Source organism: Podarcis liolepis (genome assembly GCF_965112155.1).
Source record: "Podarcis liolepis genome assembly, chromosome: 2".
NCBI lineage: Eukaryota > Metazoa > Chordata > Lepidosauria > Squamata > Lacertidae > Podarcis > Podarcis liolepis.
The window spans coordinates 123,939,789-123,953,388 of NC_139555.1; the positions used below are offsets into that span (position 1 = coordinate 123,939,789).

Sequence of the window (13,600 nt, forward strand, 5' to 3'; positions counted from 1 at the left end):
AAGAGCTCAAGAGAACAGCGTAAGATAATCACACCATGACAATTTCCAACTTAATTCAGCCCAAAAGGCCAACACAAACCACACTGGTGAATTTTTGTTTCTGAGGTTGCCCAAGCATCTGGTTCTGACTGCATTCTCTCCCTCTCTCTGTACCTTCAGAGCGTTGTTCCACAGGGTCCCGATGCTTCTGAAGCAGCCATTCTCTCTCTGCCTAGCAGCCAGATACGCCTGCGCATCCTGGATGTGTTTTTCTTCCACAAAGATGTAGGGTCTGGCTCGGGAAAAGGACTTGAGCGTAAATGCCGTCAGCCTGCAAGAAAGCCACCGAGCACAGCAGAGTCAGGCACCAGTGCCAATGCATTGGGGGAAATTTGAAAGGTAGAAGCCCAGAAATGTGCCCTTTGACAGGACCTCAGAATGAATAATATTGGATGCAACACCAGGAAAGCATTTTCACGTATGAGACAAAAAATCGACAGCTTAAGCTAAGAAATGCAGAATTGTATTAAGATAGAATATATCCTGGGGTAGGGATCGTGGAAATTACAGGCTGGTTAGCTTAACATCTGTCCCAGGAAAGAATTGTCAAGGATAAAATTACCAAGCATATAGAAGAACAAGCCTTGCTGAAGTAGAACCAGCATGGCTTCTGCAAGGACAAGTCCTGTCCCACAAACCTATAGAGCCCCATGAGAGTGTCAACAAGCATATAGATAAGGGTGAGCCAGCTGACATAGTGTATTTGGACTTTCAAGACAATTCAGCCAGGTAACCTCCGCCTACTCAATATGTGTGTATATGCCTGGCATAAATGAGGCGGCCTCTGTCAATCTCACCAGGTGTTCCCTGGGCTCCGGTTATCTTGTCCAAAGGTGCTATAGGAGCCATCAGAGTGCTTGTAGTTCAGTTGCCTTTGGTAGCCTGAAATGGAAGGAGAATCGGGGTGGGGTTTTTTTTGCCCTTTTTTAATCTTCTTGATAAAATTTGCAACTGACCCAAAACTCAACAGAGGCATCTTCTAAGGAAAGAAGCAGTAAAGCAACAAAAAAAGCACAAGATTGAATATTTTCTTGAGACTTACAATTCTGAAACCTGATAAACAAGGACTACTTTTCTATTTTGCGCCTATCATTTTGTGAATTATGTCTGTTTGTTGTTGTTTAGTCATGTCTGACTCTTTGTGACCCCTTGGACCAGAGCACGCCAGGCACTCCTGTCTTCCACTGCCTCCCCAGTTTGGTCAAACTCATGCTGGTAGCTTCGAGAACACTGTCCCACCATCTCGTCCTCTGTCGTCCCCTTCTCCTTGTGCCCTCCATCTTTCCCAACATCAGGGTCTTTTCCAGGGAGTCTTCTCTTCTCATGAGGTGGCCAAAGTACTGGAGCCTCAGCTTCAGGATCTGTCCTTCCAGTGAGCCCTCAGGGCTGATTTCCTTAAGAATGGAGAGTAATTCCTCCATTCTTAAGGAAATCCATTCTTAAGGAATTATGTCTACTTCTGCAATAATAGGAGAGGAGTGTGCTCTTTATGCCAATGCTACATTCAGTGTTTTCCTAAATGCTACCTAAAACTCGTCAGATATGCCATTTTGGGGAAAGGAAGTAGTAAGATCGCATATCATTTAACATTTATTTTTTATCCATTTTTTAAAAAAATTAAATCTGTATACATACCGCCCTTCACCCAAAGATCCCAGGGCTGTTCACAGTAAAAAAACATACAAAATAAAGACACAAAATACATGATAAAAACAAGAACAAAACAAACTCATAACCCCATTGATAAATGCTGCTATCCACTCACCCCACAGAGAGGCAGAAAGAAAGTGGGTAGAAAAACACACACCTAGTTCATTCAAGGGATCTGAGTAGAACCAGCAGAATTAATCCGAGCCTTGTAGAGCACATAGAGTTGAAGGAGGAAGTGAGAAAGAGCACCACTCTTCCAACTTTCTCCTTTGGATCTATGTACTTTTCAGGGGGAGGGACGCGGGTGGTGCTGTGGGTTAAACCACAGAGCCTAGGACTTGCTGATCAGAAGGTTGGTGGTTCGAATCCCCGCGACGGGGTGAGCTCCCGTTGCTCGGTCCCGGCTCCTGCCAACCTAGCAGTTTGAAAGCACGTCAAGCGGGAAGGTAAACGGCATTTCCGTGCGCTGCTCTGGTTCGCCAGAAGCAGCTTAGTCATGCTGGCCACATGACCTGGAAGCTGTACACTGGCTCCCTCGTCCAATAAAGCGAGATGAGCGCCGCAACTCCAGAGTCGTCTGTGACTGGACCTAACGATCAGGGGTACCTTTACCTTTATTTTTCAAGGAAGGAAAGGTTACTCAGCCACACAACCAAGGGGGCGGTGATGGATGCTCAGAGGCTATGTGGGCATCAAGAGAAGACACGCCACCCTCAGTTTCTCAATAGTTTCAAAGTGTGTCCTGAACTCAAAGCCCCAGTGATTAAAATTGGTCCCTACTAGCAACCCAACAACTAGTGTGGTAGTTAATTAATGTATTGATTTCCGTCCAGTAAAGCCGGCAGCCATGCTTATAAATATGTTCTGAGTGAATCCACATTGTTCCTCCCGCCCTGCAGGAAACAACAAATGTAGAATTCTCCCCGTACATCCTCTCCTCACAAGTTTTTCTCACCAGCCACTAAGTATCCGATGGCCTTGGACTTCACCTTCTCAGTCAGCTGCTCAGACTTGTTCAGGTACTCCAGGATGTAGATGTTGGGGGCAAAGAGGGCCATGTTCTGCTCCCCACAGCCGTAGGGCATCTGAAGAAGCTGGTGGAGGTTCTGTATAGCTGATCCGAGGGTGTCCCCTGGGATGTGGGAAGAGGAGGGGAGGGAAAAGATTGGTTGGAATATGAGGGGATGGCGCAGAGCCACCAAGTGAAACGCATGACAAAAGAAAACATCAAAGCAATGCAAATTCCCATAAGGAATAATAATAATAATAATAATAATAATAATAATAATAATAATAATTTATTTATACCCCGCCCATCTGGCTGGGTTTCCCCAGCCACTCTGGGAGGCTCCCAATTGAGTGTTAAAAACAATACAGCATTAAATGTTAAAAACTTCCATAAACACAGATCAGGAAATCACAGATCAGGGAGTGGGAGGGGGAAATGAACTGGTGGAAATGTACGTAATGAAAATGCTGTGGAGGAGAGAATGGCCAGGTGGAAGCAGATAAATATTAAGTGCTAATAAGATAGAAATCTATGCAATGTGTATTAGCAACATAACACCTGCCTCCCTGCCTTGTATGTTTAATCTAACAAGTGCAAGTACAGCCGTACCTCAGAAGTCGAACAGAATCCATTCCGGAAGTCCGTTTGACTTCCCAAATGTTCAACTTCCAAAGCGCGACTAGACAGTCTGGAATGTCAACAGAGTCTTGTGACTCCAAGAACTACACAGTGGCATAACAGAAATCTAACACTGACATCTATGTGGTCGGTGCTGCCTTGACTTCATAAGCAACTGCACTCAGCCCAGGACATTGGAACTGGAGAGAGCTATTCACATGCGGAAGGGTGAAGACTGGGCCAGATGGTGTGGAATATAGAGCATTTACACAGGGTCTCCATGAAGCCCGAGTCCCAGAAAGTTTTCATGACTTACCCAGCACACAGAAGGAGGCCCTGGCTGAGCCCTCCACCACGTTGCCTGGCAGCTTTAAAGAAACAGGTTGTGATGACTTTGGCTTCTCTGGAAGCAGAACAGAGGGAGTTTTGATCATTCCTGTTGCCTGATATTACAGCCTCTCTTCCAGTTAGCGGGAACATTTGCAAGCCTACTCTTCGTTCCCTTCCAGGTTTGAGGAGCGATGGGCTGATAATTTATGGCCGGTTTCAAAGGAGTTTTGGAAGCAAGAAACAAGAAGACCCTCTCTTGGGCTCAAGGGAGAGGGATGCATTGTATTTGACTTGATATGCATAAATATTATTGCTTGTAACAGTTGCCATCCTGCAAGCAAAGAGTCGTCTTCAAAGCCTTGTGTGTGGAGTCTACTTCATCACTAGGGCTTTGAGGGTGAAAGCACTGAATCACTCTACATGACTCAGAAAAATAGCTAACAAAGGGTGTGTAATTACTACTATAAATAATAATAGTAATAATAATTGTCACTTTGCTTCACTCTGTGAGAAAAGCAACTAATTTGTTAACTTTTTTTTTAACCAATGAATGGAAATGGTTTATTGAATATTTACAGATAAATTATAAACAGATAAAAACATTGCCAGGATTATTGTAATAACCTGCAGTTTTATAAGAGTATATATTAAAAGAAGATGAATAAATGAGTAAATTAAGTGAATTTGGACATGTAGAAGTTATTAAAAACTAATTTAAGGAACTGCAGAAAGAGGGGGAAGGAAGTTGAGTTTTGAAATGTCAAAATGATTGTAAAATCAGTGAAATGTATAAACTGAAAAGTATAAATAAATAAATAAATAAGAGAAAAGCAACTGATGATGATGATGTTGATGATGATGTTTCTGTATGGGGCAGTTGTGCCCTTTCCAGTTATGTGAGATTCATGCAGAGACATGGGAAGGGATTCCTCCATTAGCCGTCACTTACCAACTGCACATAGCAGGTTGTTGAAGACCACGTCCCTCTCAACGCCTTCCGGCTTCATGAGAGGAGAGGAAAGAAAAGGAGAGGGGAGAATGAAATAAATTCTGCATTCTAGCAGTGTGCAGAAAGAAATACAGTCATACCTCGGGTTGAATGTGCTTCAAGTTGAGCTCTTTTGGGTTGTGATCTGTGGCAACCCAGAAGTAAACAAGCGCGTTACTTCCGGGTTTCACTGCTCGCGCATGCGCAGATGCTCAAAATGACGTCGCGCGCATGCGCAGAAGCAGGAAAACGTGACCCGCGCACGTGCAGTCGCGTCTTATGTTCTATTCAGGATGCGAACGGGGCTCTGGAACTGATCCCATTCGCATCCCAAGGTACCACTGTAGTCTGGTTGGAAGGATAAAGAAAACTTAAGGTGTATTCACCAAACATTCTAAATGTTATTTGGTTATTACAAACCCTAAGGTCCCTGTATATGAATTTTACATGCAGCCAAGATAGAGCCAATAAGTTAACACACTGGCACATGCTAGCTCACATTGACTGAAACTTGGAAAATAAGCAGGAAACAGACCCTGAAAGGAAAAAGGTTGCCTTACTATTAAGAAATCAATATTTTAAACATCAAACAAAACAACTCTGAGCTTTTTTTTTGAGGGAAGCTGACCAAAGTTATTGAGCTTTTTTGAGTTGCCTTATTTCAAGAGCCCAAGCCAAGTGTATAAAATGACCCCAAATTTTGGACTACATTTTTTTTTAGCAAAATCACCGTCTTATACACAGGAGAATACAGTCATTGCTGAAAGAGAAGGAATCAGTAAGGAGGAAGTTCCGTTTCTCTCTTTATTCCCCAATGATTCGGGCAACGTATTGTTGCTTTGCCATGCCCTCCAGCCTTCCTCCAGTGACAATGGTGGGAGGAAGAAGCGGGACAATCCGGAATCAAATCAAAAACCAGGACGGCTTCTGTAAATCCGAGACTGTCCTTGGAAAATAGGGACACTTTACTCCTCACAAAATCACACTTATGCAACCCCAAATCAAGATTAAAGTAGCCCTCGTACCCAGGGGCATAGGAAGAGGGGCAGGGCGGGCGGACTGCCCCGGGTGCCCTCACTGAGGGGGGGGACATTCGGCGCGCCACCCGCCTGTGATTCCCAAGCCTACCCTCAGCCGTCGGGGTAAGGGGGGAGTTGCGCCGCTTTGCCGGTGGTGTTTCCCCCTTCCCCCTTCGTTTTGACAACTTGGGGGAGGCTTGGGAATCGCGGGCAGGCGGCGCACCAAATGTCCACCATGGACGGCTCGCTCTGCACCCATGAGCGGCTCACTTCGTCCCCAGCTGCAGGGCACACATGCTGCTCCGGGAACCCGAGCGGCGATCCTGTGCCTGGGAGGGCACCCTCCACGCCATGCCCCCCTCGGGAGCGTGCCCACCCTGGGCAATGCAGACATATGCTCTGCCACCACTCGTACCTTGACCAAAAGGGATTTGATCACCGTGTCCTTCTGCCCTTTGTGGAGTGTCTCCACTATTTCGTTCCCACACAGCTGTTCAGAGTTCAGGGCTTCAGCGCTCGCTGTGAAGTTTATTTCTCCTAGAAGAGAACAAAGGGCCGCCCTCATTCTATTTTAGCATGGTTCACTTGCAATCCTTTCCATTCTTATTAGGTTATTTAAAGTTGGGAGAGAAATCAATGCATACCGAAAATGTAGGCAATAGCCAAATTTGCCACGGACACTAAAAATACAGCACAGTCATACCTCGAGTTGCGTTTGCTTCACGTCACGTTTTTTCTGGTTACGAACGCGGCAAACCCAGAAGTGTTTACTTCCAGGTTCACCACTTCGTACATGCGCAGGGAGCGATCTGCACGCTTCGTGCATGCGCACTCTATTGCATCACATGCACTGCTTACGGACTTTTCGCGGTGCAAATGGCACCCCGGAACGGATCACGTCCGTAAGTAGAGGTACCACTGTATTTGATCAAGTTGATGGACTATGCTGAAATGGCTAAAATGACTGAAAGAATCAGAAATCAGGAAGACCAAAAATTCAATAAGGAATGGGGAAAATTTATAGTTTATCTTAAAAACCGTTGTAAACAGTTAAAATCGTTAGTAGGATTGGAGTAACACTTGTAGTTTAATGGTGAATTTTGGACACAATGGAGATGTAAAAGATTTGGATTATCATAAAAGATGCAGGAGGAAAGGACTAACAATAGGACCCACAAAGGGGAGGAGGGAAGTCCAGGAGTTCTTTGGAATCTTGTTTCTATGTTGTATGTATGTTGGATATCTGACTGTAAATTTTTAATCTGAAAAATATATATATTGTATTTACATGCTGGAAGTGCGCGCACGCACGCACACACACGCACACACAAACTTATACTGCAATCTAAAGGTGGTAATTCTGTAGGAGGAATCAGGACTCCTTGCATTTATACATATCCCTGATCTAAGGGTTTGGTAAAGGTAAAAGGCAAAGGACCCCTGGGTGGTTAAGTCCAGTCAAAGGCGACTATGTGGTTATGGCGCTCATCTCGCTTTCAGACCGTGGTGGTTACCCAGTTCCTAGCATTGCTGCTTACCCAGAGATTTGGGAGTTACCGTCCACGAGACCGTTTTCCTTTCGTTGGCACACAGGCAGTAAGAGTCCTCCTCCTTCTCCACAGGGGAAGCCACAAACTCAGCAGAGGGAGCCAGCGAGATACTGACCTGTCCATGAACAGAAAGGCGTTAGCGGGGAGGGAACAAAAGTCTCTTGCCACTCAAGAGACTGGGGTGCCTGCAGCAATATGATTCCGTGCCTAGGCGATCCAAATTCTATGCCAAGGAAAAGAGGGCGAGGAGTTTTCGGGAATCGGGAGCCAAGCTAGGGCGTTCCTCACCCTGACGCAGCGCTGCATGTAAGTGAAGACAGTGGCCTTCAGGGTGAACGCTTCGCCCCGCACCACAGAGTAGGGCATAGTCAGATCAAGGAAGAATGGCTGGAAGGCTTTGAGAGAGGCAGTCTGGGCCAGGCCAAAGCCCACATCCGGGGACAAGCAGAAAGCTCCTGCCTTCCACTCGGTGATGGTATCCGGAATGGTCACGGGGATGTCAATCTCGCCTTGGGACTCGTCGCTGAGGGACAGAGAAGAACAGGAATCAAAGAATCATAGAGTTTGAAGGGGTCCCATGGGTTTTATATATATGTATATGTATATGTATATGTATATGTATATGTATATGTATATGTATATGTATATACATATACGTATACGTATACATATCTCTTCATATATACACATTCCATTGATTTTACAGTTATTTTGACATTTTAAAACTTGACTTCCTTCCCCCTCTTTCTGCGGTTCCTTAAGTTTGTTTTTAATATCTTCTGCATATCCAAATTAACTTAACATATTTATTTATCTTCTTTGAATATATACTCTTATGTAACTGCAGGTTATTACAATAATCCTGCCAGTCTTTTTATCTGTTTACAATTTGTCTGTAAATATTCAATAAACCATTTCCATTCTTTTATTAAAAGTTTGTTATCTTGATTTCTTATTCTTCTGGAAAGTTTTGCCATTTCTGCATATTCCATACGTTTTCATATCCATTCTTCCTTTGCTGGGACTTCTGCTTCTTTCCATTTGGGCACAAGTAACATTCTTGCTGCTGTAGTCGTATACATGAATAAATTTCTATACAATTTAAGTAGTTCTGTCCCTATAATTCCCAAGAGAAAGGCTTCTGGTGTTTTTTTTACAAACATTATTTTAAACATCCTTTTCATTTCATTGTATATCATTTCCCAGTAAGCCTTAACCTTACCACAAGGTAAGTAAGGTTACCACATGAGTTTGGATTTGATATCCCGCTTTATCACTACCCGAAGGAGTCTCAAAGCGGCTAACATTCTCCTTTCCCTTCCTCCCCCACAACAAACACTCTGTGAGGTGAGTGGGGCTGAGAGACTTCAGAGAAGTGAGACTAGCCCAAGGTCACTCAGCAGCTGCATATGGAGGAGCGGGGAAGTGAACCCGGTTCACCAGATCACAAGTCTACCATTCTTAACCACTACATCACACTGGCACCACACATATGATAAAAATAACCTTCTTTCTCTTTACATTTCCAACATTTATTTGATTTAGTTTTGTACATTTTTTCCAATTTACTTGGTGTTTGATACCATCGATAGGACCCCAAGCCTAATTGGATGTAATTTGTATACAAGAGACTCATGTAGCTAAAAAGCATAGACATGTATTAGTAAATAAGAACTTAGGAACAGAATTTATAAATTCCACGGTAGAGAAAAAAAAAAGAGTGGTAACATATGTCAATGAAAAATGGGAACCCAAACTGATTTACAAGGACGAAGAAGGAAGGATATTGGGGGTAAAAATCAGCTTTCAGGGAGAAAAGATCAACGTGGTAAATATTTATGCCCCAAATTCAAATAGGCCAGAGTTCTTCAAAAAATTAGAACAAGTGTTATTAGAATTAGGAAATAACAAGACGATATTACTGGGAGACTTCAATGCAGTACCGACATTAGAAATTGATAGACAAACAGAAAAGAGAAAACGAAATCAAGGAAAGTTACCGAAATCATTTCAAGATCTGGAAGAAAACATGGACCTAATAGATATATGGAGACATAAGCACCCAACAGAAAAGCAGTTTACCTTCTTCACAGAGGTACATAAAAGTTGGGGCAGAATAGATCAAATTTGGACTTCGAGGGAACTCACCTTAAGAGCCACAAAATGTGAAATCCAACCAAGAACCCTCTCCGACCATAATTCAATAACACTGGAAATAAAAGGTGCAACGCAGGGAGGCTTTAGATGGAGGCTGAACGAATACCTATTAGATAATGATGAGGTCATCGAAAAAGCCAAAGCCACTCTAAAAGAGTACTTCGATCTAAACCTGAACACAGGAACAAATATAGAAGTGGTATGGGATACCAGCAAGGCGGTTTTAAGAGGCCTTTTTATTCAGCAAAACAACCATAAGAAGAAAATAAGACAGCAAAAGAAGGAAGAAATTCTCAGACAGCTAAGGGAGCACGAGAAAAAATTAATAGATTACCCGAAAGATGAACAAAGCATACAAACAATAAAAATATTACAAACACAATATTCAATGCTAACGAGCCAAGAAATTGAATGGAAAATTACCGTATTTTTCGCTCTATAACACGCACCTGACCATAACACGCACGTAGTTTTTAGAGGAGGAAAATTCGTAGGCATGCCACCCGTAGGCATTCCCTCCATAACACGCACAGACATTTCCCCTTACTTTTCAGGAGGAAAAAAATGAGTGTTATGGTGCAAAAAATACGGTAAGTCAATGAGGCAAAGATATTTTGAATCAGCGAATAAAACGGGAAAATTCTTAGCTTGGCAACTGAGAAAAAGACAAAAACAGAATGTGATAAATAAAATAATGGTAGAGGAAGAATTGATAGTTGACCCAAAAAGAATACAAAAAAACTTTCTTAAATTCTATGAGGAGTTATATAAGAAAGGAGAAGAAGATCCAGCCCAAATAGAAAGATATCTAAAGAGCTGTAAAGGGAAGATCGTTACAGAAGAAGAAAGACTCCAACTAAACAGACCCATAAACATAGAAGAGATTCAGAGCGCGATGAAAAAAATGAAATTGGGAAAGGCACCAGGACCGGACGGCTTATCGGCTAAATATTACAAAGTTTTGGGAAGTCAACTGTCACCAGCGCTTTGTGATACTATGAATAACATTTTAAGAGGAGGGAAAATACCTGAGTCTTGGAGGGAAGCTTTTATAACATTAATTCCCAAACCAGATACAGGCAAACTGAGCATCAAGAACTATAGGCCAATATCTTTACTAAATAACGATTACAAAATATATGCTGACATCATGGCAAACAGATTGAAAAAGTGCTTATCAAACCTAATCCACAAAGATAAAGCAGGTTTCCTCCCAAATAGGTTCTTGAAAGACAATGTCAGGCATGTTATAAATATAATTGAACATTTGGAGATCAACAATGATATACCTGCAGCTTTGATTTTTATAGACGCGGAAAAGGCGTTTGATAACGTCTCTTGGTTGTTTCTACTAAAATCTATAGAAAAGGCAGGGATAGAGGGCGAATTTTTGAAAGGAATACAGGCAATATATTCAAACCAATTCGCCAAATTGGTAATAAACAACAATCTTACAAACACATTCAAAATCGAGAAAGGAACAAGGCAGGGATGCCCTCTCTCCCCGCTTTTATTTATCATGGTCTTAGAAGTTCTGGCGAATAAAATAAGATCAACGTCAGAGATACAAGGGATCAAAATAGGATCAAAGGAGTACAAATTAAAAGCCTACGCGGACGACCTGATGTTATCCCTAGAAGAGCCGCAAGGAAGTATTGGCAAAGCGTTGGAAACACTAGAGGAATACGGTAAATTGTCTGGCTTCAAACTGAACAAATTAAAAACAAAAATGCTGACAAAGAATCTGAGAAACGATGTGAAGGAAAAATTAGAGAGACAATACGGAATTAAAGTGGCTAAAAAAATAAAATATTTAGGAATTTGGCTTACACCCAAAAATATAAACTTAATTGAAGATAAGTATTCGGCAACGTGGAACAAAGTTAAAAAAGACCTGGATGTTTGGAACAGAGTCAACCTCTCGTGGTTGGGCAGGATGGAGGCAATAAAAATGAATATACTCCCCAGGATGCTGTTCTTATTTCAAAATATCCCTGTTATCAGAGGGCCCAAAATATTTAAAGATTGGCAGAAAATTCTTTCAAGATTCATATGGCAGGGAAGAAGGCCAAGGATTAGATTTAAATTACTTACAGACCGAAAGGAGAGAGGAGGGCTCGCAGTACCTAACCTGAAATTGTATTATGAAGCTGCCTGTCTATGTTGGGTTAAAGACTGGATAACCTTGGAGAACACTGATTTATTGGACCTAGAGGGGGCAGATAACAGGTTTGGCTGGCACGCCTACCTTTGGTCAAATAAAGAATAGGCACATAAAGGATTTTCGAGTCATATCATTAGGGGCCCTCTGTATGAAGTTTGGGAAAAAAATAAAAAGTTGCTAGAATGGAAAACACCCTGGTGGCTGTCCCCAACAGATATCCTATCAATCAAAAAAATAAATTTGGAAGAACAAAGATTGACATATGAAGACTTATTGGTAAGATCTCAAGATAGCTGGAGATTAAGACCGTATGAGGAGTTGAAAGAGAAGCTGACAGGTTGGATACAGTACCATCAGATCAATGCAATATGGACAGAAGATAAAAAAATAGGAATGAACGAAAAGAAATCCAAATTTCAGATTGAAATAATTGAAAGTAAATCTAAGTTATTATCTAAAATGTACAACATATTATTGGAATGGGATACAAAAGACGAAGAAATTAAGGAAGTTATGGTCAAGTGGGCGATAGATCTGGGGCATAACATAGAATATGAGAAATGGTCAAAACTGTGGAATGAGGGAATAAAATTCACGGCAAGCGCTGCAATTAGAGAAAACTTAGAAAAGATGATATACAGATGGTATTTAACACCAGAAAAACTAAGTAGGATGTACAAGACTGGAAACAAGGCCTGCTGGAAATGCAAAACAAAAGAAGGTAATTTTATACATATGTGGTGGACATGTGAGGAAACGAAAAAATTTTGGAATCAGATATATAATGAGTTAAAAAAAATACTTAGATACACATTCCCCAAAAAACCAGAGGCCTTCTTACTAGGAATTGTTGGAAAAGAAATACGGGAAAAAGATAAAACCTTATTTCAATACTCAACAGCAGCGGCCAGAATGTTAATCGCTCAAAATTGGAAAAGTACAAACTTACCAACGGTGAGGGATTGGCAATTGAAATTATATGATTTTATTGAATTGGCAAGAATGACGCAAAGAATTAGAAACCAAAAAAATACAAAGTTAAATGAAGATTGGAACAAATTCATGGTCTATATTGAAGGTAATTTTAGTAACCTACCAACTACAGCAGGTCTGATATAAAACTTTCGATGTATAAACTAAAAACCAATACCAGCAGTAAAAATGAAACTATTAAAAGTAGAAACCCGAAATCAGGAGGGAAGGAAGTTGATGTTGTATGTTAATTGTTATATGTACTAATTTTTCTGTCTTTTTCTTTTTCTTTTTTTTTCTCCTTTTCTTTTTTTTTCTTTTTTAGTGCCTTTTTTGTCAATTCACTCAATTATCGTGTGAATTGAGTAGCTACATTTTTGTTTTTTTTCCTTTAATTGCATTTGTCTTTCTTTTTGTATGTGTACGATAAAGGAAACCTAATAAAAAGAATTCAAAAAAAAAAAAGATAGGACCCCAAGCCTCATCTAGTCCACTGAACAATTCCCAGCTAACAAATCGCTGACAGGTGGCCATCCAAGCTCTGCTTAAAAGTCTCCAGGGAAGGAGAGTCCACCACTTTCTGAGGGAGTCCATACCAAACAGCTCTGACCACCATAATGTTTAGTCAGAATCTCCTTTAACTTGAATCCATTGATTTGGGCCCTGCCCTCTGGAGCAGCAGAAAACAAGATTCATAGAATCATAGTTGGAAGGGACCCCAAGGGTTATCTAGTACAAGCCTGCTGAGAATTCCACTCCACCTTAAGGAACAGACATGTGGAATTGTTGCATGTCACATGTCTGTTTACATTCCAGCACAGTATGCTGGGAACTTCCGTTTGTGTATAGCTTTTGCTTTTTCCCGTTCTCTCTGAGACGGCATGAGAGACGACATGTTTCTTTGTCCTGATTTATGATTAATAAATCTGTAGTTTGTAGTATGACTTCACAAGCCTCAAGCCTATTCTGTGTGCGCAGTTCTATCTGCTGATAGCGTGCCCTGGTTCTGAAGCCCGGGTCGCTGATTTACGTCAGAGCAGAGGTCGATGGAAGGAGTCGGCTGAGCTGGGGCTTGCCAGCTGGCCTCCCGATCCTCTGTATGTT

General features: G+C 41.8%; 1 protein-coding gene and 1 long non-coding RNA gene across 5 annotated transcripts in view; one reads left to right on the forward strand and one right to left on the reverse strand.

The window, feature by feature from the left end:
• Positions 1 to 13,600, reverse strand: part of LOC310701049 (alpha-2-macroglobulin-like) — a 74,360-nt gene that overhangs the window by 21,306 nt on the left and 39,454 nt on the right. For all 4 annotated transcript variants that reach the window (XR_014522908.1, XM_083491115.1, XM_083491114.1 and 1 more), the window contains 8 exons: positions 7,492 to 7,726; positions 7,192 to 7,318; positions 6,069 to 6,190; positions 4,596 to 4,647; positions 3,633 to 3,719; positions 2,645 to 2,821; positions 837 to 921; positions 154 to 310 (listed from right to left, as the gene is read on the reverse strand). Coding sequence is in view for 3 of the 4 variants with exons in the window: in XM_083491115.1 (XP_083347241.1) it covers positions 154 to 310; positions 837 to 921; positions 2,645 to 2,821; positions 3,633 to 3,719; positions 4,596 to 4,647; positions 6,069 to 6,190; positions 7,192 to 7,318; positions 7,492 to 7,726 (1,042 nt within the window). In the remaining variant the exon portion in view is untranslated. The remainder of the gene's footprint in view (positions 1 to 153; positions 311 to 836; positions 922 to 2,644; positions 2,822 to 3,632; positions 3,720 to 4,595; positions 4,648 to 6,068; positions 6,191 to 7,191; positions 7,319 to 7,491; positions 7,727 to 13,600) is intronic.
• Positions 8,814 to 12,312, forward strand: LOC310702230. The gene is made up of 2 exons (XR_014523381.1): positions 8,814 to 9,784; positions 9,956 to 12,312. It is a non-coding gene; the product is annotated as an uncharacterized lncRNA (long non-coding RNA).